Source organism: Neoarius graeffei, chromosome 21 (assembly GCF_027579695.1).
Source record: "Neoarius graeffei isolate fNeoGra1 chromosome 21, fNeoGra1.pri, whole genome shotgun sequence".
In the NCBI taxonomy this organism is placed as follows: Eukaryota; Metazoa; Chordata; class Actinopteri; order Siluriformes; family Ariidae; genus Neoarius; species Neoarius graeffei.
Window position 1 is genome coordinate 9289011 of NC_083589.1, and position 23602 is coordinate 9312612.

The 23602-nt window shown below is 42.6% G+C and overlaps 1 protein-coding gene across 1 annotated transcript in view; it reads right to left on the bottom strand.

The window, feature by feature from the left end:
- Positions 1-23602, bottom strand: part of grm8a (glutamate receptor, metabotropic 8a) — a 525298-nt gene that overhangs the window by 48036 nt on the left and 453660 nt on the right. Inside the window, exons 7-8 of the mRNA XM_060903017.1 lie at positions 16703-16842; positions 15136-16071 (exon numbers count right to left, since the gene is read on the bottom strand). Of these exons, the coding sequence (XP_060759000.1) occupies positions 15136-16071; positions 16703-16842 (1076 nt within the window). The remainder of the gene's footprint in view (positions 1-15135; positions 16072-16702; positions 16843-23602) is intronic.

Genomic DNA, 23602 nt, shown 5'->3' on the forward strand with positions numbered 1-23602 from the left:
GAAACGGAGATTGGCGCCACACCCATATGCCTTAAAGAGTTGGTTCGTAGTGGGACAGGAGACTGCCTGGGAAGACCAGATTCTGGCATGAGAGGGACTTTGACTCATTCAACTGCCAGCTTCTTTTAATGTGAGTGAATGGACCGATGAGTAGAGTGAATGGGTTACAGTTTTCCTTTATTTTAAAAGAGACACCAAATTTCATTGTATGTTAATATGCAATGACAATAAAGGGCATTCTGATTCTGATTCATGGAGTTTGCTTTGTGTACAGGAGCATTGTCATGCTGGAACAGGTTTCCAGGGAAGGGAAACTGTGATGCTACAGCATACAAAGCCATTCCAGATACAAAGACAATCTACTGTATACAATTGTGTGCTTCCAATTTTGTGGCCAAATTTTGGGGAAGAACTCCATCTGGGTGTGATGGGCAGGTGTTCACATACTTTTGGCCATATGGTCTATTAATCCTAACACTAAGCGATGGTTCAGTTTTTGTGGCTACTGCCTCACAGAGGCAAAGTGAGGCAGTAGCCACTATGTCATCATGGTGTAAGAATGTAAGAATGAGTGTAACAACAGTGAAACTTCATAACCAATCAGCACTTAGCCTGATCAAGTTTGATTACCCATTCTACTTCTTGATAAACTCCGGAACCAATAAGAACCAGAAATGAGAAAATAAGAGAAACCACGTTATAACTTCATAGTATCGGAAGATAATCGACAGATAAAAAAATAAACGAAATTCACCTCGTGGTTCGCCAAGGCTACTAATTCCATATCAAGTAAGTGGTGTTTGTTTTAAGAAAATTTACCTTTTGATTATCACAGTTTTTGTTTGGTCCTGAAAGGTCAAATGAAAGGTTTTGTAAGTTTTTTTTGAGCCTTTTGGCAGATACTGATGCCAAGAATTCGAGCCATTCAACACAAACTTGAGAAGGCAGCAAAGACAATGTTGGAATCTTTTGAGCAATCTGCTCGGTTTGCAATTACAAAAGTCCCATGTGGGAATAAATCAGCTCCTTCAGGGAATAACTGAGCCCTTTCGAAGGATTATTGAGCCCCTTTGGGGCATAAATAATGGAAAATATGAAAATTCTGTATTACAGGAAGCGTAGCATCCTACTTGTAGGATAGATTAACCTCTTTTGACAATCAGTGACTCGGTATTGCACGGAGCATGTGTTTGTTCATTTACTGAAACTTTCATTGATCAAGATACCAGGAAAGCCATGGTAAATCAGTATCAAATTTATCAAAATATTATTTTAGAGTCTTTACACTAAACTTGTGAAAAAAATGTGCTCATTAGTACTAAATAATGCTTCTAAAACAATTCATGAACAAGTGCTTTCTTACTATTTTGGAAATAGATCTAGTTCACAGCACTGTATTTTGAACAAAACACAGTAAACAAAATTGGTAACCAAAATACTACAAGCCCTGATGCTTCTCACAGCTTGGTGATGCTTGCAAGAGATGAGACAAGTATACTGTAATTGCTAGCATATATACTATATTTATTGTATGGACATGGTATCAGGAAACAATTTTATTTATAAGCAGTAGCCACATGTACCCATAGGCATGGCCGTAACTACCATTGAGGACACCGAGGTCATGTCCTCGGTATTTTTTTCAGAAATTTCAAATTGGACTACGCTGAATTCGAGCAGTGATCAATGTAAAACGCAGCGTCCACATCCACATGTCATCTGTATTTCCCCCCAATAAAATTCACATTGTCTAATGTCATCTGAAATCTCTCAGCCTCTATCTCTATTGTTGCCGTGTCTAACGCAGCGTCACGCGACGTAGCCTATACTAGTGTCGGCCGGGGAAGTTGGGTTTTGGATAAAACAGGCAGGGTGTAGTCTACGCTCTATCACATATGCCTACCTAACCTAACGTAGGCTAATAGTCACATAGCATTATAGGGCTTTACCCGAGTGCAAAATGAAAAAGTTGCAACAAACTAAATTAAGGTTTGGACAGCCAACAGAAGAGCAGGGAAAGAGAAGGAGGGAAGGTGAGAAAATATTGTCAGTGCAGTGGCAGACCGTTCAGCGGTGTCATGCCAACTTTCCAAGGGGAAACGTTTCATTGTCATTGCCTATTACATTTTAGCTAGCATTTCGAGAAACATTCAAAACTATGTTGTCACAGGCAGCCCTGTGCAGGGCTGAGTAAACGGGCTTGTTCGAATAACTCTCTCTCTTTTTCTCATAACTCTCTCTCACTCACTCACACACACACACAGACACACAAATACAGACACACATACAAATAATACACTCTCACATACTCTCTCTAATACATAGTCTTCACACAGAACTAATAGCTCTACATTCTAATGTAATTTAAGATAATGAAATGTAAATAATGCCAATACTTCAGGTAGCTGAGCAATACACTCAGTTCAGTTCAGTTCTGACTTTTATGTCAGACAAAACTCCACAGTCCTGATGGCACAGTTTTAGAATTGTTGAAGTAAATGTGTTATGAGCCAAACTTACATTACAGGCAATGGTGAGAACACTCTGTTTCAGAGAATGCACGCAAATGGATCTCAATTCAAGACAGCCAGATAGACTGATGCCTTTACATTACTGCTCAGAATGTCTCTACACATACAGACACCCACAAATAACACACAAACTCTCTGTCACTCTCTCTCTCTCTCTCTCTCTCTCTCTCTCACACACACACACACACACACACACACACTATTATTATAAGGTGTAATACTAAAGCTTACAATTCAGCAGTTCACACCCTTTCTGTCATGTGTATGCTGCAATGTAAATAATGCCAATACTTTCGGTAACTGGTACTTTAGGTATGTATACTCAGTTCAAGAGTTCACTACTTTTCTACTTTTATGTCAGATAAAACACCACAGTTATGGTGCCACAGTTTTAGAATTGTTAAAATAAATGTGTCCACCACCAAATCTATCCTTGTTTTTTTATTTATTTATTTATTTAAGTTGTGCCGGGGGGCCTTCGGTGCTGTCAGCCATGTTTGACCTCGGTATTTGAAAAATCCTGGCTACGGCCCTGCCCATAGGGTACCTATTTTTCAACTGGCTATGTTGTTTTTTGTACTGCTGTTACAGGAGCCAACACAGAAGCAATTTACAAACACTTGGTAACTTTCATTCATCCTATAAAGAAACTGCATGTTTCTTATTAGGGCTCCTTTATTACTTCCATTAACTGTGTTGGAGGAGATTATATTTTCATCTCTGCTTGTTTGTTTGTCTAGTCCCAATGTAACTCGAAAAGTAGTAAACAGGTTTTGATGAGACTTTGAGTAAAGTTGAGTCATGGCCTAACAACCAGTTGATTAGATTTTGATGCAAATCCAAAGATGTGGCTTGGTGGAGGTATGAACTGTACTGAGTGGCCTTCTAGTTCTGTTTATTTTTGATGAAGCTGACATTTCATCCAGTCAACACTAATATCAAAAGAGAATTAATATCCAAAGTTCTCCACAGTTTCTTCAACTGCAAAAAAAAGACATTTTAGTAAGTGAAAACATACTAGATATATGACTAAATTTTGTGGACACCTGATCAACACACCCATATGTGGTTCTTCCCCAAACTGTTGCCACACAGCTGGAATCACACAGTTGTATAGAATGTCTTTGTTTGCTGTAGCTTTACAGTTTCTCCTCACTGGAACTCAGGCCCTGTCCACACGGCAACGGATTAAGGTGACTGCGATAGAATTGCTTATCGTTTAGGCCTGGCGTCCACACGGCACCGGCGTTTTGGGTGCCCAAAACGCAATCTTTTTGAGAACAGGTTCCAGAGTGGAAAGATCTGGCAACATTGCCGTTGTGAAGTCGTCTGGATTAGTAGAACGGATTTGTTTATGATGACGTCACAACCACATGACTGTGAGTGCTTCACGCTGGGTAGAAGTGTAACGAACTCGATGCGAGTTGTCAACAAATCCTATAACTTGGTTCATGAAACGCGCTTACAAAATATTTTCACTGTGAATATTTATTGTGTAATGGTGCAAAGTGAGAGAGAGAGAGAGAGAGAGAGAGACTCTGCCCTTAGGGCAGAGTCAATCCCGCCAGCAAAAATAGGGAAAAAAAGGAGCGATCTCACCTCTTCAGATGTTGGTTTAAGTCCGACAATACATTCCTCGAAAAGGGCGTAGAAGAGCAAATTAATCCATCAACGTGTAATAGTGTAGCATTCAATTTATTCCAGACCATTAAAGACGCCGCCTTCCGCGTAGAATCATACGTCATCCTCGCCGCCATATTGGATAGGTCAAAGCGGAGAATAAAGATTCATGTGCTGCGTTTAACTGTACCAACAGGTTTACCATCCAAACGAGATCACATGGGATTACCTTTCACAGGTGAGAAACAACAAATTAATCCATCAACTTGTAGCATTCAATTTATTCCGGACCATTAAAGACGCCGCCTTCCGCGTAGAATCATACGTCATCCTCGCCGCCATATTGGATAGGTCAAAGCGGAGAATAAAGATTAGCTGCATTTAACTGTACCAACAGGTTTACCATCCAAACGAGATCACATGGGATTACCTTTCACAGGTGAGACTGGAAAAATACTTTTCATTGTATTTGGTCATTATAATGTAATTTTACGAACAGATTTTCCTGACTTTGTGGCTAATATGAAGTCTCGCGCATAATAGTTTATGCGCATGCGTCCTTACTTCTTCTATTGTTCTGGTGTCTCTGAAGGGACCGTCTTACAGCGCCCCTAGAGGTGTGGCATGTGTATTGCATCGTTTTCAGCAAGCGTTGCGTTGCCATATGGACCTGATATTTTACTGATCGTTGCCCATTTGGACGCGATATATTTTTAAATAACATCTCGTTGCCGTTGTCATGTGGATGTAGCCTCAGAGGCCCAAACCTGTTCCAGCATGATTAAGGCCCCTGTACACACCTTTGGGATGAACTGGAGCACTGACTGATCTCCAGGCCTCCTCGACATCACTAATGACCTCACTAATGACTCCTCACTAATGATCTTGGAGTTGAACCTCTATTACATCTATTAAGTATCCATCCATCCATCCATTATCTGTAGCCACTTATCCTGTTCTACAGGGTTGCAGGCAAGTTGGAGCCTATCCCAGCTGACTATGGGCGAAAGGCGGGGTACACCCTGGACAAGTCACCAGATCATCGCAGGGCTGACACATAGAGACAAATAACCATTCACACTCACAATTTAGAGCCACCGATTAGCCTAACCTGCATGTCTTTGGACTGTGGGGGAACCGGAGCACCCGGAGGAAACCCATGCAGACACGGGGAGAACATGCAAACTCCACACAGAAAGACCCTCATCAGCCGCTGGGCTCGAACCCAGGACCTTCTTGCTGTGAGGCAACAGTGCTAACCACTACACCACCGTGCCGCCCTATTAAACATGTATTTTAATCAATTTATTAGATTATGTGGAGCATTAATTAATGGTTAATTAGCCTGCATACCCCAGAAACAGAATTTATGAATGAGAATAAAAGGTAAGAATAAATAACACTCGAGTAAGTTGCTAACATCGCCAAGTGAACGTGCCACAATTAGGTGGAGGCAGTTGAATACACTTACAGTAATGGTCTGAACTGGCAGAGTCAAACACTTCAATGGCAGTGCAACAGGTGCATGTGAATGGAGTCTATAAGCAGGGAATGGGAATGAGGAACATGAGTGGGAGTGCGGCAAAGTCCATGGAGACGGGAAAGGACTCTGAAATTGCATGAACTCCTGGTGGATCTGGGGTTGACAAAATGCTGTATTCAGTACTGAGATGTGGAAATATTAAGTATAAATTAATGTCTGATCAGAGATCCCAATGATGAAGTCTTATGTCTTTTTTTTTACATGATTCTTACATGGTTCTTCCTCACAAATGTGCTCATTAAATTGTGCAAGACGTTGCTGTTATGTATCCTGACATGCTCTTTCACTGCAGTTATTACGAACCATCTGTCTCAGTGGAGAAAAAAGAAAATGTATCCAGCTGTTCTTCAAAACACATATTTCGTGTAACTATAGTGCAATCAAGCATCCTGATTCGTCTGAGAACAGAACCGCTGCAGCACAGAACAGATCAGAAACGATCATACAGCAAGAGAATGGCCCAAAATACACTGCAACACAACACAGGACTTCATCAGGAGGAACAGTGGAAAGGTTTAGACTGGACGAGTCCATCAGCAGACCTGAGCCCAACTGAGCAACGTTTCACCTCCTGAAGAGGAGATTGAAGGGAGAAACCCCTCAAAACAAACAAACAAAAAATAATGAAGCTGTGCTACAAAACTGGAAATAAAAATAAAAAAGGAGGCTAGCCTGGGGTTTGTGCACATGGTAGCCATAAGCTGAGGGGTGCAAATAGCAGAATTGATATTAATGAAAATGTTAGTGCATGATGCCCTGAGGAGCCAGCAGATATTTAGAGACTGGATATACTTTTTGTCAGAGAATGAAAGCTGGCTTATAAGTCAGTTCTGTTTGACACATCATCTGGTCAAATTTAAGAAGTGCTGTCATGGTTTGCCCCCTGGTAGCAGAGAAAGTCTGTCGATTAGCAGTAAGCATTTTTTGACTCAGTTTTAGTGTCAAACCATTTTCTTTTGATCTGCACTAGATGGACCTCACCAAGTTCACCTCTGTAATTTCTCTCCATAATTTGGACTTTTCAGCTGCTGGATATGCAGTGAAACAACTTTTTTATTTTATTTTTGTGATTTGCATTTTTTTCCGCTTTGTGAACCAGACTTTTGTGGCCATCACAAACACAAATCAGCTGAGGGATGTCCATGTCTGGTCGTCGGCTGTCCATTGCTAGCGATAATGACTGCTTCATTAGGATGCACAGAAACGCAGAAGGGCCACGAGGCCCACACCAGACCAACAGAGTTGTCCGCAGCAGTGGCATGGATGGCCTGGCTGAGCTGCCATGGAATGTCTGGCTTTGTGAGCCCTTGCATATTCGCTTTGACACTTGTCTTCAATTGCGGACACTGAGCTTTTAACTGTGCTTCGCCATATTGGTCTATCCGAGGCATCCCTTTCCCACGTACCTAATTTTTGGTCCTCCTTGTCTTCTCTTTCTGAAGCTCAGTTCTCCGTAGAAATTGGCTTTGGGTAGTTGCATGTCAGGCATGCGCCAGATGTGTCCAGCCCAACGAAGTTGGGAGGCTGTGATCAGGGCTTCCATGCTTACTGTACTGGCTTGCCTGAGGACTTCTACATCAGGGACCTTGTCCTGACATCTTATTTTGAGGATTTGATGCAGGTGTCGGAGTTGTAGCCTGGTCAGTTTCTTGAAATGTTTAAGGTGGAGCGTCATCAGGGGCGCAGATAAGAATTTTGAACTGGGGGGGACTGAGCTGTCAGCAAATGATTCCATTTTGTGTGTGCATATATATATATACACACACACGACCGTTCAAAAGTTTGGGGTCACTTTGAAATGTCCTTATTTTTGAAAGAAAAGCACTGTTCTTTTCAATGAAGGTCACTTTAAACTAATCAGAAATCCACTCTATACATTGCTAATGTGGTAAATGACTATTCTAGCTGCAAATGTCTGGTTTTGGGTGCAATATCTCCATAGGTGTATAGAGGCCCATTTCCAGCAACTCTCACTCCAGTGTTCTAATGGTACAATGTGTTTGCTCATTGCCTCAGAAGGCTAATGGATGATTAGAAAACCCTTGTACAATCATGTTAGCACAGCTGAAAACAGTTGAGCTCTTTAGAGAAGCTATAAAACTGACCTTCCTTTGAGCAGATTGAGTTTCTGGAGCATCACATTTGTGGGGTCGATTAAATGCTCAAAATGGCCAGAAAAATGTCTTGACTATATTTTCTATTCATTTTACAACTTATGGTTGTAAATAAAAGTGTGACATAACATTTTAACATAGCCTATGGAAATCCATAGTTTGCACATTATCATCACGCACAGAAATTGCAAAACTGCAAAACTAGTTTTAAAACCGCTAAGTTCCAACTGTTAAACATAGCGAGAGGCTGGGCTACGTGTGTGTGTGTAAAGTGTAAACCAGTGCATCCTGACTTTCTAACTATGCCTGTGTGTTGCGTGAGCGGCAGTCAGTCAACAACTCTTCGCAAAGTTTCCTTATGAAACAATATGCTCGCTGAAATTATGGCAGGGAACGCCAGATTAAACATTAAAACTGCCTTCTGAGCACTGTATCTACAGGCTGCCACCGAAAGAAGGAGGCTACCAGAAAGGCTTCTCTACTCCGTACGATTTTACTTTCACTACGACATTACTTTGAACAGACTATCAAAAAATTGCAAGGTGATATGATAAAGTAAGGCACAGTTTACTTACAGTCGTTTTTTTTTTTTTTTTAAACGATGCAATCGTTTTCTGCCTTTTGGCACCCTTCATCATGCCGTGTTGGGGTCCTGAACTAGGAGGCGCTGTCCCCGATATGCCTGTCAAACTTGTGGTTAACCATAGCAACCAAGCTCGAGCTCGCAACCTGTGCAGTCTGCGCAGTTGCAGCTATGTCTGTACTGCTGTGCACCTCAATAAACCGAATGGTAATTAGTCTTTTGATTTTTCCGTGAGGTTTGCCTTATGCAAAGAAAGACAGCATAGACATTTTTTCCTCCCTATAAGTGGGGGGGACTGAACGAGGTGAATTTAAATCTGGGTGGGACGAATCCCCCCCCGTCCCCCCTCTATCTGCGCCCGTGAGCGTCATGAATTCGGTGGCATAAAGCAGAGATGGTAAGACTGCAGCATTGTATACTTTCAACTTGGTGGTTTTCTTGATGTCATGGCGAGACCATAGTTGCTTTTGTTATGCACTGAAAGCTTTGGTGGCAGCTTGAATCTGGCGGTTTGCCTCCAAGTCTGATGAGTTTGTGTTGGTAACTGCACTGCCTAAGTAGATGAAACTCTCAGAACTCCTAAGAGGTGTTCCATTGACCAAAACAATGTTGTTTGACCTTGCCTGTGGCTCAGGTGACGGTTGGTACAGGGGTTCTGTTTTCATGGTATTTATTTTCAATCCAAAGAGGGTTGCAGCTGTGGCAAAGTGATCAACGATTTCCTACATGTCATCCAAATCTGTTGCTGCAAATGCAGTCATCTGCGTACAGCAGTTCTTGCATGCAAATTTTCCAAGTTTTGGTTGAGGACTTGAGTCTGGCAAGATTGAAGAGTTTGCCTTCCGATTGAGTTCTGATGTAGACTCCTTTATCTAGGTTAGTGCCCATAGTCTCTAGGACTGCTGTAAGATAGACTATAAACAATATCGGGGCAAGAACACATCCCTATTTGACACCATGATTGACAGGAAAAGCTTCACTAATGTCTCCTCTGTGTGTACCCATCACATCAGATGAGCTTGAGAAAGCACTCAAGGATACTAGATGTGGCAAAGCACCCGGCCAAGACGGCATCCCAGCTGACATACTGAAGCAAGGTGGCCCCTGCCTAACAGTTGCACTCTTAAAACTATACAACGCGTGTTGGAAGAACATGTGTCTTCACCAAGACTTCAAAGATACACTAATTGTGACCATCTACAAAAAGAAAAGAGAAAGGAGCAAATGTGGAAACCACCATGGCATATCTCTTCTTTCCATCGCAGGCAAGTTTCTGGCCAAGATAGTTTGAAACCGAATTAAAAACGTCTCAGAAGATGTACTTCTAGAAACAGTGCGGTTTCAGGGCTGGCAGATCTACCTCAGATATGATCTTTACTCTGAGAAAACTCAAAGAGAAAGCCATCAAGCAATGTCAACCTCTGTACATGGTTTTTGTAGAATTCCCAAAGGCCTTTGACACCGTTGACCGAGAGATGCTTTGGAAGATACTAGAAGTGTATGGATGCCTGGAAAGTCTGGTACTTTACAGGCGAATGCTATGTCTATGTGTCAGCCCTGTGATGACCTGGCGACTTGTCCAGGGTGTACCCCGCCTTTTACCCGTAGTCAGCTGGGACAGGCTCCAGCTTGCCTGCAACCCTGTAGAATGGGATAAAGTGGCTAGAGATAATGAGATGAGATAAGACACACACACACACACACAAATATGAAGAAAAGTAATATGTACAAAACCTTTGTAAATCCCATGTACTTTTTTTGCCCAGTTTAGCTTACGCAAACATCTCATCTCATCTCATCATCTCTAGCCGCTTTATCCTGTTCTACAGGGTCGCAGGCAAGCTGGAGCCTATCCCAGCTGACTATGGGCGAAAGGCGGGGTACACCCTGGACAAGTCGCCAGGTCATCACAGGGCTGACACATAGACACAGACAACCATTCACACTCACATTCACACCTACGGTCAATTTAGAGTCACCAGTTAACCTAACCTGCATGTCTTTGGACTGTGGGGAAACCGGAGCACCCCGAGGAAACCCACGCGGACACGGGGAGAACATGCAAACTCCACACAGAAAGGCCCTCGCCAGCCCCGGGGCTCGAACCCAGGACCTTCTTGCTGTGAGGCGACAGCGCTAACCACTACACCACCGTGCCGCCCACTTAAGCAAACATTTACACACAATTTTACCCAAAGATGCAACAGGCCCAATAAATGAGTGTGCACTAACTTTGAATGTTAGACAGGCCCTACATAAATGGAATGATTTTGGAACAAGTGCTCCAGAGCCACCAACTTTGGATACATTTGGACATATACAGTGGTGCTTGAAAGTTTGTGAACCCATTAGAATTTTCTATATTTCTGCATAAATATGACCTAAAACATCATCAGATTTTCACACAAGTCCTAAAAGTAGATAAAGAGAACCCAGTTAAACATCCATCCATCCATTATCTGTAGCCGCTTATCTCCTGTCCTACAGGGTCACAGGCAAGCTGGAGCCTATCCCAGCTGACTATGGGCGAGAGGCGGGGTACACCCTGGACAAGTCACCAGGTCATCACAGGGCTGACACATAGACACAGACAACCATTTACACTCACATTCACACCTACAGTCAATTTAGAGCCACCAATTAGCCTAACCTGCATGCCTTTGGACTGTGGGGGAAACCGGAGCACCCGGAAGAAACCCACGCAGAGCATGCAAACTCCACACAGAATGGCCCCCGTCGGCTGCTGGGCTCAAACCCAGGACCTTCTTGCTGTGAGGCGACAGTGCTAACCAATACACCACTGTGCCACCCTCCCAGTTAAACAAATGAGACAAAAAATATTATACTTGGTCATTTATTTATTGAGGAAAATGATCCAATATTACATATCTGTGAGTGGCAAAAGTGTGTGAACCTCTAGGATTAGCAGTTAATTTGAAGGTGAAATTAGAGTCAGGTGTTTTCAAACAATGGGATGACAATCAGGTGTGAGTGGGCACCCTGTTTTATTTAAAGAACAGGGATCTATCAAAGTCTGATCTTCACAACACATGTTTGTGGAAGTGTATCATGGCATAAACAAGGGAGATTTCTGAGGACCTCAGAAAAAGCATTGTTGATGCTCATCAGGCTGGAAAAGGTCACAAAACCATCTCTAAAGAGTTTGGGCTCCACCAATCCACACTCAGACAGATTGTGTACAAATGGAGAAAATTCAAAACCATCGTTATCCTCCCCAGGGTAACTTCTAAGCAACTGAAGGCCTCTCTCACATTGGCTAATGTTAATGTTCATGAGTCCACCATCAGGAGAACACAGAATAACAGTGGTGTGCATGGCAGGGTTGCAAGGAGAAAGCCTCTGCTCTCCTGAAAGAACATTGCTGCTTGTTTGAAGTTTGCTAAAGATCATGTGGACAAGCCAGAAGGCTATTGGAAAAATGTTTTGTGGACAGATGAGACCAAAATAGAACTTTTTGGTTTAAATGAGAAGAGTTATATTTGGAGAAAGGAAAACACTGCATTCCAGCATAAGAACCTTATCCCATCTGTGAAACATGGTGGTGGTAGTATCATGGTTTGGGCCTGTTTTGCTGCATCTGGGCTAGGATGGCTTGCTATCATTGATGGAACAATGAATTCTGAATTATACCAGCGAATTCTAAAGGAAAATGTCAGGACATCTGTCTATGAACTGAATCTCAAGAGAAGGTGGGTCAGGCAGCAAGACAACGACCTTAAGCATACAAATCGTTCTACCAAAGAATGGTTAAAGAAGAATAAAGTTAATGTTTTGGAATGGCCAAGTCAAAGTGCTGACCTTAATCCAATTGAAATGTTGTGGAAGGACCTGAAGCGAGCAGTTCATGTGAGGAAACCCACCAACATCTCAGAGTTGAAGCTGTTCTGTACGGAGGAATGGGCTAAAATTCCTCCAAGCCGGTGTGCAGGACTGATCAACAGTTACCGGAAACATTTAGTTGCATTTATTGCTGCACAAGGGAGTCACACCAGATACTGAAAGCAAAGGTTGACATACTTTTGCCACTCACAGATATGTAATACTGGATCATTTTCCTCAATAAATAAATGACCATGTATCATATTTTTGTCTCATTTCCTTAACTGGGTTCTCTTTATCTACTTTTAGGACTTGTGTGAAAATCTGATGATGTTTTAGATCATTTTTATGCAGAAATAATAGACAATTCGAAAGGGTTCACAAACTTTCAAGCACCACTGTCTGTGTAATAATTCCTCTGAAATGCCACATTGTAGAAAGCATGTTCCTCTGGTTCTTTGAATCATGCCAAAGTCAAAGGAGAACATGATGTTAATTTCTGTCATATTGTAGTATTTTCTGTCATTTCCAATCATTTCAAAAACAGCCGTTCTCACTTTTTATTCTAATTTACAATTTGGGGAAACTGCCCATAACTTTCAAACTGCTCAAAATGAAAATTTCTGTTGATTCCCTTGTTTGACTCATGAATCAACAAAAACTGTTTTTCACTTCTTCTGCAAATTTTGTTTGCTCATCATGAAATTTGTAGAATCATGAGAACAATTCAAACTTACAAGAACCAATGCAAATTTGTTTTTGATTTGTAATATACTGGACAGTTTATCCGTAATGAGCACACAAATTTGATGGAAGCCACCAAACAAGAAGTGAGGGCATATCTCAAAAACACTTCTATACTGACACCAAACTCAGCACTGTGACTAGCAGCATGACCTCATGTTCACAAAAAAAACCACTGAGTTCATTTGCAACTTAGGAGAGCTACTGAAAACAGGAAGATAGGCAATATCTCAGCAACGTAACATATTTCCATCAAATGTAATATACCGGTATCTCCTTGGGAACATATGATGCAAGGAGAAGACACACAGCTTATAGTTGTAATGTTAGCAAATGGCTTGCTGACATTGGACGTTGGAAACGCAATATGCTACATACAGTCAACCTTTCCCTGGGAATGTGAGTACATACTTTCTCCCCTTAGTCTGTATTAATTACATTAACTTTGTTATAAACCATGTTTTTCATCTTCAGTAACTGTGTAACTGATCCAGAGCCTGTCCCAGGAATCCATCTTGGATGGGATACCAGTCCAGTGCAGGCTTGCTATGTGACTGGAAAGTACAACGAGACTTTCATTTGAATGGTCTGTAAGCTGCTTCATCTATGATTTGTCTATGATTTGTCGCATACTGATGCGCAGGAGGTTATTTTGCTGACTGAGGGGAAAAAAGAAACATGGTGTAAGAGTGTAAGAGAGAACATACAATAAAAACAGAAACCTGTATTAAGAACATTATAGTGTGGTATAAAGATGTCTCATAGTCTCTTGCCTTCAGCGTCAGACTCTCTGAATGAACCTCTTCAGAGACATTATGCTTTCTACAGCTGCAGTTGTTGGGGTGATGTTCAGTCCAGAGTTAAAGACTGCAGATTACACAACATGTCTGTTATGGATTATTTGCACTGGAGCTTACTCCAGAAATATCACTTGTGATTAATTTTTCCTCATTAATACACTCTTCCAGTGATTTATATGAGAGAAATAATGTTCACAAATGTTTAGCTGTTCACACGTGAATGACATTGATCTCCAAATCCAGTGCTGCTACTGTACTCAGTAAAGCTGCAGCATTTCATCTGACATCACCATCGTGGATTTTTGAGAACTGGTTGACAATATTTTTTTTTAGCCACTTGTATCCGTGATCTCATCCTTTTGGTCACTACCCAAAGCTCATGACCATAGGTGAGGGTTGGAACATAGATTGACTGGTAAATTGAAATCTTTGCCTTCTGGCTCAGCTCCTTCTTCACCATGACAGGAGTGGCTGAAATAAGCTTTCTGTGTAGGATGGCTGGGCTCACTCAGAGATAGATCTAAGGGTGATCCCTCCGGAGGGATCTCGGAGTCAAGCCGCTGCTCCTTCATGTCGAAAGAAGTCAGCTGATGTGGTTCGGGCATCTGATTAGGATGCCTCCTGGGTGCCTTCCTTTGGAGGTTTTCCAGGCACCTCCAACTGGAAGGAGACCTTGGGGTAGATCCAGAACACGCTGGAGAGATTATATATCTCATCTGGCCTGGGAGCATGTTGGGATCCCCCAGGAGGAACTGGAAAGCATTGCTGGGGAGAGGGACACCTGGAATACCCTGCTTAGCCTGCTGCCACCGTGACCCGACTTCGTATAAGTGGAAGAAAATGGATGGATGGTTGACAATAAAGAGGTTAATGTCAGGAACTGTTTACTGAGTTAACTGTTTTAGTAGCAGTAACCAAACAAAATGAGCAAAAACAAACAAATAAACCATAGGAGTGTTGGTTGAGGAAGTAGCAAGCTAGCATATAAGGGTAACTCTATGGCAGGCTTTCTTTATCTTCTTATTTTCTGCACAGTCATTCCTCAAAAATTTGATATTTTGCAAATGCCAAAACCAGCTAGAAACTTCTACCTTCCTGGCTTAATTTTCAACCTCAAAGATCACTCCCTAAGTGATCAAGTAAGACCATATGCCTGGATCCTAGACTGCATCCAGAGCTAATGTCACTAGGGGGCTTTCTGAGCCTTCCATCCTGGGGAATTTTATGACTGAGAAACCCCTCTGGGTCTGATGAGACAATGGATTAACCAAGAGAACATTATAACCTTTAGTAATGCACTTATAGATGAAATAAACATGGCAAGAAATGATAGTTGAGAAAAGGGTTTAAAAGAACTCACCCTCTCTGCAGACTGTGCTGTGCCAAAGAAGATGGGTATAAAAGCTAACCAAATGATGCAGGTTGTGTACATTGTAAATCCTATAGGCTTGGCCTCATTGAAGGTCTCTGGCACCCCCCGGGTCTTGATGGCATAAACAGTGCATGTGACCATTAAGAGGATGCTGTAGCCCAATGAGCAAATGAGAGAAAGGTCTGAAATGTCACACTTGAGTACACCCCGTGCCTTGTCTGGGTCAGCAGTGCGCTGCTCACCATAGTCCACCACTGTGTGAGGCGGGTCAACAGCAAACCATACAAACACGCCAAACAGCTGCACAGAGATTAGACTAAAGGTGATTGCCAACTGTGAGGCAGGACTGATGAAGCGTGGAGCTGCAACAGATTTCTTGCCCTGCTCGAAGATACGATGGATCCGGTTGGTCTTCGTGAGCAGTGCCGCATGGCTGAAGCACATGCCCAGGCCCAGGAATATACGTCGCAGAGAACAGACAGCAACAGTTGGTGTAGCAATCATCAGGAAGGTGATGGCATAGCACAAGAAGATGCCTGTCAGTAGCACATAGCTCATCTCACGGCCTGATGCCCGCACAATGGGTGTATCATTGTGGCGCATGAACGTGAGCACCACAAAACTGGTGGCCAGAATGCCCAGCACTGAGATGAAGACAGGCACAGATGCCCAAGGTGAGTACCACTCCAGCTTAATGATGGGAATAGGCTGGCAGCCAGTACGGTTGCGGTCAGGTCGCTGTTCATAGGGACACATCTCACAGTTGAACTCGCTTGCCTGGTAGTGGTAGCCCTCGCAGCGCTCACAGTGCCAACAACATGGGACACCCTTTACAGTCTTCTTCCTTTCACCCATCCGACACGGCACGCTGCACACAGACACCGGTAGTGTGGGGTCACCTGTCCTCCAGTGCATGGCATCCACCTGAATCCACAGGCACAATTACACGGGCACATTGTACAGAACTCACTAATCAATTAAAAACAACAAAACAGTTACACGATAGTCTTTTGCCTTGGCACAGAAGAGATTCAAGGTCCAGTGGTACAGTGGGCACATTTTAGTGCATATTTATAGACAAAGCACAGTTTATTATATAACTCTCTAATTCTGTTTTCAGTATAAAGCTTTAGTTATGTTTACTGCCTTTTAATTCAACTTTTAATTTAAGGTCCATTATAAAATGAGCTATGGCATACACAGGGTGCTTAAGCATGTTTTAATGCTGAAATTATGATGAATGTCGAGTTGGATTGATGCAAAAGTCTCATGAATTCTGATCTTCCTGTTCCAGCAGAGATCACATTGCATCATATTTGAAGAAAAGCCACTTTTTTCCTGGTGTCTGAACAAAGCCTTATTCACAATGGGAGACTATGTTTCATCTCACTCTCCAAAACAATGCAGCTCAATTAAAATACTAACAATAATAACACATTGAAAGTAAACTGCATGAAAATCATTCTCATTTATGAATGTACTGGTTTGTTTTGTCGCTTTGGGCATAGCCTATTATCTTCAACCATATTCATATGGCAGTAATCTCTTTACTCACATCTAGGTGTAGCTTATTTGTCCAGCTCCCAATCACTTTATATTCCGCCACTGAACTCTTGCTTATCTGATACTGGAAGATGTCGTAGCGTCCAGGTGCATCACCATTTTGATTGAAGGAAACTGGAGTCCCTGCACTTCCTGGAAGACAGCACAGAATAAAATCATCTTAAATGCCACATCAGTCTCAGTCAGGAGAATGTTGGTGTATTATCAGGTGAAAATGATTCAATCCAACATGTATTGTTGTCTCTTTCATGCTACAGCTCAATTAATTTATTCTACAGTCGCACCATGCTCTTTTTAATTGGGAAGAACGCATCATTTGCTGAGCACACCCAGGCTTGCAGGAGTAATTTCTTTTTCACCTTGCTTGGTAAAAGGGAAAGAGAAAGGGCATACAGGTGCCACAGAAATGAATAACACTCAGCTTCCTGCTGTACATGGGAGAATTCTGCACTATTACAAGAAGAGAGGAAAGGCGACCCACTCACACGTCTTTCTCTGAAGTAAGCTATGAGTTATTGTCAGCACTTATGAACTGGTCCCTCAGTTCTAGTACTTTTGGTGAAATAACTGAACTATTTTGACTGGTTGGAGCCCAGTGGTTTATGCAGTGGAGAAGTGTGGAACAGCTCTGGCTCACACACTGCCTCAGTGGAAAAGCATCAAGAAAGCACATAATACGGTGTTACAGAAACCCAGAACTGGAATTAATTGGTTCTACCAATCAGAAAGACACAGCTGAGGAGGAAAGAATGAATAAAGCTGAGAGTACACGGGCGATTGCTCTAAGACAACGAGGGAGGCTCAGCCTCCTCTAAAAATGACAAACATTGTGTAGGATGAATTGCGCTAGGCTTATGTTATAGCCGACCTTATCACATTGCTATTTCAGATCCAGAATCATAGAAATATATGTGCTCAACCCACTACAGTGCAAAATCATTCCCTTATAACTTTAATGTGTGCGTGAGTTTTTCCCCCTCATGACAGCGCGATGCAGCCCAGCCTCAGTGCACTTCAATGGCATTTGGGAGCTATGTGCTTTCAATCTCAAAATGCAAGACGATTATTGGACAAATATTGCGAAAACGCCCGCCCACGGAGTCTCACGGACTCCCAGCCTCAGTGGACTTCAATGGCATTTGGGAGCTATGCGCTTTTCAATCTCAAAATGCAAGATGGTTATTGGACAAATACTGCGAAAATGCCCGCCTACGGGCTCCCAGCCTCACATGGGAGGGACATGGCAGTTTCCGCGAGGAGACTGGTGATTGGTGAAAGCGGCCGGATATTTTCTTTGATTGACAGCTCGTTTCAACTATAGACAGGCAGCGGTGAATTTCAGTTCAGTCCCATGCGGATTCGCAAGTGCTGTGGTGTATTGTAAGAGATCAGCTTACATTTCGATTTCATTCATTACATACGGTTTCTACCAGCTTTTTTAGTTTGTATATATTTTCATTGTAAATAAAGCGTAAATATAGTGTTGTCAAGTTTGCTATCTTAGTTCCAGAAATTTTGTTTATTTGAGTGACTGAACTTGAACTTGAGGTGGCTAGTCAGCTAGCAAGAAAGCTGCGCACGGATGCCAAGCATTGTTGATTTAATTTTGGCGAAGCCATTTGCCAGTCTTCCTTTCGAGGAAAAAATTAAAATTAAAGAGCAGGGTAGACCAACGCCTCAAACTGACTTGGTGAAAAAGGTAGGGAATAATACTCGTTCCTTTCAGCTCTCCTGGTACGAGAAAGTGAATTGGCTAACAGCAAGTGACCCACATCAACAACAGTAAACAGGCTACTTTAGTAATATGTCATGGATGGACCAAAAATATAGAATCTATTTAAAATGTTTATGCTGAGTATATTATATTGGAATATATATTTTTCTGGATATGAATTAAACACAGCTACAATTTGGAAAACATTTTTAAACAAAAACACAGCCGAGAACATTTCACACTACAGACCTGGATTAAAAGTGAAGGGTTATCAAAATTGTCAATAAAACATTTCTCAGTCAAAATAAGTAAAATATAGGGAAAGTGTCACTGAATGAAATGTGTGGCACCCAGCTCTACTGCTGAGGTTCCTGACAAAGAGCTGCTTTCAATAATGATCAATTTTTAAACAACATGCCACAATTTTAAAATATAAAATGTTAAAATATACCCCCCCAACACCACCATCATGTATATTGGACAGTAGGCTAATGGGCTAAAAGAACCTGTTATTTCACAGTTTGTGACGCTGCCAACAATCAGCCAGATCAGAGGCAAGAGTATGGGCAAAATTGATGTTTTTTCTTTTAAAATCTGGAAATATCGTAACCGACCAGCCTCCCCTGTGTGAAAGACTACCAGCCGCCACTGTGAGAGTAATACCTTGTATTTTCATCAGATTATGGTTACTGGTAAACACATGTTCATTTTGATGGGACTGAAATAGCGACAGCGCAGTAATCCACAGCAACAAAGCTAACTATAGAGAGCTGAGAAGATCGGAAATTAAGCTGTTTGCAAAATAAATGTGAAAAGATCTGGTGTTATATTAATGCTTTTAGTGATTAATTCAAATGTTGACTAGATCCATTTGTAGCATTTCAAAAATAGTCTGAAACCCGACTATTACCCAGAAATTCCACCTGTATACCATATACTACCTGAGTAAACACTTATCTCAGATATACTTCAGCGGATGTAGTGTTGGACAAAGCTTGCACTTAACAAACCATGTCACATATTTACACAACGTATCAACAGCCATCCATTATCTGTAGCCACTTATCCTGTGCAGGGTCACGGGCAAGCTGGAGCCTATCCCAGCTGACTGTGGGTGAGAGGCGGGGTACACCCTGGACAAGTCACCAGATCATCACAGGGCTGACACATATGGCCCTTTTCCACTACCCTTTTTCAGCTCACTTCAGCTCACTTCAGCCCGACACGGCTCGCGTTTCGACTACCAAAAAACAGCACGACTCAGCTCGCTTCAGCCCTGCTTAGCCCCTAAAACTCGCACCGTTTTGGAGTGGGGCTGAAGTGAGCCAAAGCGAGCCAAGTGAGGCTGGGGGCGTGAGCAGACACTCCCCTGTGCACTGATTGGTGAGGAGGAGTGTCCTCACATGCCCACACACGCCCCGCGAGCACGCTGGGATCTGCAAACACCGTAAACCCGGAAGAAGAATAATTACAAATTACGAGAATTTCTGAAGCCTTATGCGCCTTGCCTCATCTATACGCTCTTGGCAGTATCTGTTGGCGTTGTCGGTGACAACAAGCCACAGAACCAAGACCAGCAACACTAACGACTCCATGTCCATGTTTATTGTTTACTATTCGGGTGGTGAGACTACCGCTTAAAAGCTCACTGATGTCACTGTTTGCGCTGCTTAACGACATCACGTGACGTCCACCCACTTTCGCTAACTCCACCCAATGTGTCCACCCACTTCCAGCCAGCACGGTTCAGCGCGGTTGTAGTCGAAATGCAACTCCAATAGCCCCACTCAGCTCGACTCAGCACGGCACGGCTCAGCCCGACTCAGCCGCGTTTGTAGTGGAAAAGCGGCAATAGAGACAAACAACCATTTACACTCACATTCACACCTACGGTCAATTTAGGGCCACCAGTTAACCTAATCTGCATGTCTTTGGACTGTGGGGGAAACCAGAGCAAACCCACTCAGACACGGAGAGAACATGCAAACTCCACACAGTAAGGCCCCCGTCGGCCACTGGACTCAAACTCCGAACCTTCTTGCTGTGATGTGACAGTGCTACACCACCGTGCCACCCTACGTATCAACATGACTTTCAAATTGAATTCCCACATCTGATCTGGTCCAAACTTGATTTTAACAGGGCATTTAGAAATTGTGGTTTTCCTGCCAACAGCTCTTAACTAACATCTGCTGAGACAAGCAGTGAGAAACAGTGTTGGCGGTTTAATCCATAAACTGCTTCCTGAGGCAAAAACAACAACATCAACAACAACAATGAACTGTTGTTGTTGTCTGGATATTCACTGAAGAATCTACAGGGAAAAGATTATTTATAATAATAATAATAATAATAATAATAAGTTAAATTTATATAGCGCCTTTCAAGAAACCCAAGGATGCTTTACAATTATAGACAAAGAAAAATAAATAAATAAATAAATAAATAATAAAAAATAAAAGTAAAAAGTCCACCAAGTAGGGATCAAGATGTAATTCCAGTGGTGTAGCAGCCACAGTCCCACCAAAAGGCGCATGAAAACGAGTCCCACATCTCCAGCACCGCCGCCGTGACGCCGTCAGCAACATCGCTCGAACACCACGCCATGGATCCACAAAGCGAGCAGAGAAGCTCCGCCATGCAGAGCGCTGGTGTGTCCCAAACCGCCTGCACAGCCGCTGCGACGCCACCGAGCAACATCTCTCGGAACATCACGCCAAGCGTTAAAGCGCAGAACACTGAACAACCATGATGTAAAATGAGCAACGAGCTCACTGCAGTCCATAGCTGGGAGTGCAGGCATCCCCCACAGCGAACCAAGGCCTGGAGGGAACCGACGCCCAAACTGGGTCCGGAGCTACACCACATCCGGCGGACAAAACACTCAAACAAACATCAAACTACACAAACATACATAAAAAAAATAAATAAAATGAAAATTGAAAAAGAAATAAAATAAAAATAAAATAAAAAAAAGCTCTGGTGAAAAGCGGCAGCCAGAATGCGCACGACGTACTCTCATTGCAAGTATCAATTTGTATCTTGAACATTTATCTCTATCAGTGGCGGATTTAGCAAATTGGGGGCCCCAGGCGAAGGTATGTATGGGGCCCCCCTCATCCGATCCGAAACAAAAAAAAAGTACCGACTGCATGGTGGATAGGCAGGTAAAGCTAATCTATAGGGAAGTAAAGGTTGGAGAGGAGAAAAAAAAACATTCCCCTTTAAACCCTGCATACACTTCTTTACTCCAAAATGAAGATGGAAAGCAGAGAACACACAAAGTGTAGCACTGCACAAACTAATAGTCATGATGGAACCCAACAGAGAATAAGAGTTCAGATAACATCTGTCTTTGCCAAAATGCCAGGAAAACCAGCACTGTTTATTTTTTTAAAGATCAGAACATTTAAAACATTCTATAAATAAAACTATGTACATGATTGTGTGTGAGTGAGTGAGTGAGTGAGTGAGTGAGTGAGTGAGTGAGTGTTTGTTTGTTTGTGTGTGTGTGTGTGTGTGTGTGTGTGTGTGTGTGTGTGTGTGTGTGTGTGAGTGAGTTAGTGTTTGTGTGTGTGTGTGTGTGTGTGTGTGTGTGTGTGTGTGTGTGTGTGTGTGAGTGAATGAGTGTGTGTGTGTGTGTGTGTGTGTGTGTGTGAGTGAGTTAGTGTTTGTGTGTGTGAGAGAGTGTGTGTGTGTGTGTGTGTGAGAGAGAGAGTGGGTGGGTGAGTGAGTGAGTGAGTGAGTGAGGGGAGGTAAGAAGTGTGGACTGAGGAGAGATGAGGTGGCATTTGGCTCTAAGCAACTCCATATCCATGTGAATGTATGTGTCAGTGAGTGAGTGAGAGAGAATGAGACAGTGTGAGAAAGAGAGAGAGAGTGTTCTGTGTGTGTGAGACAGAGAGGGTGAGTGAATGAATGAGAGAGTCTATGAGAGAGAAAAGAGAGATTGTTCTCCACATCACAGAGTCCGACTTGTTGATGCCTTCTCACAGGTCTTCACACGTACATGGTGCACAGCCAGATGTAGGAAAATGTAAAATAATAATAAAAAATTGTCACCAACTAACAATATGGTCATCATCATCAGTGTCAAAATGGCCATCACTGGATAACTCTTCCACCTCATTTGTGTCAACGTTGACACTGTCGGTGATGGAAGGTGGCAACAACGTGTCTTGCTTAACGTTATCCTCCTCAGCTAGTGCCACTTCACAGCAGCTAGCTGCTCTACCGGCATCATGTTCAACATTTTGAATGGCGTTGACGTTGTTGTCGCGGTCTCTATTGATAACAGTAGTTGTAAAAAAAGTTTCCCATCTTAGGCAGCATTGTCACATATTTCTCAGCGTCTTTTCGCTTTTTTCTTTTTTTTGATCCGCTTGGGTAACTCCTTTTCATTTTCGCATTGTTCAGACTCCGGTCACTATGTGTTTACCTTTCGTGCTGCACTGCGCAGCGTTATGGACTAGTCCATTTCATTGTGAAAGTATGGGGTGTATGTGTAGGGACAGATAACCATGAACTGGACATTTTAACTACTACTTCAACGTATTTCTTAGGAATATTAGTAAAATGTACCATACTTTTGAAGTCTTCATGAATCATGACAAGGGGCTTTTTCTTTTTTTGAGGTTGGTTGGGGGCCCCCCTACTACGACCACTGGTGGGGGGCCCCAAGCAGCTGCCTACCTATGCCTCTATGTTAAGACCGCCCCTGATCTCTATAAACATGCCACACAGATTCCATTTCAAGGATGTTAACATGCTCACATCGCGGCTTGTTTCCCACCTTTCTTTGAACCATGGCCCCCAAACCCTGGAATTCTCGTCCTCACTCTCTCTTTGCCTGTGTCTGTAATTTGCCAGACAGCGCCTGAACATTGAGGTATCACTGAAAAAGACTGTCCAGCCCTTTTTCCACACAAAGAAGAACACAGAGACCCTATTCACACAACTATTACATGCTGTGAACATTTCACAAAAGCTGTGATTTTATAAACCTTGTAAGATTTAAGGATAGTTATTCTGAAAGTTAGCTAAAGGACACAGGACAATAAAAACACACCTTTATTGAAGGTAATGTTTACTTTTAGTTTATGCATTACCTTTATTTAGATTAACTTTGACCTGTGAGTTCACAAACCTTTTCCTGTGAGCTGATAGAAAACCAGAAGG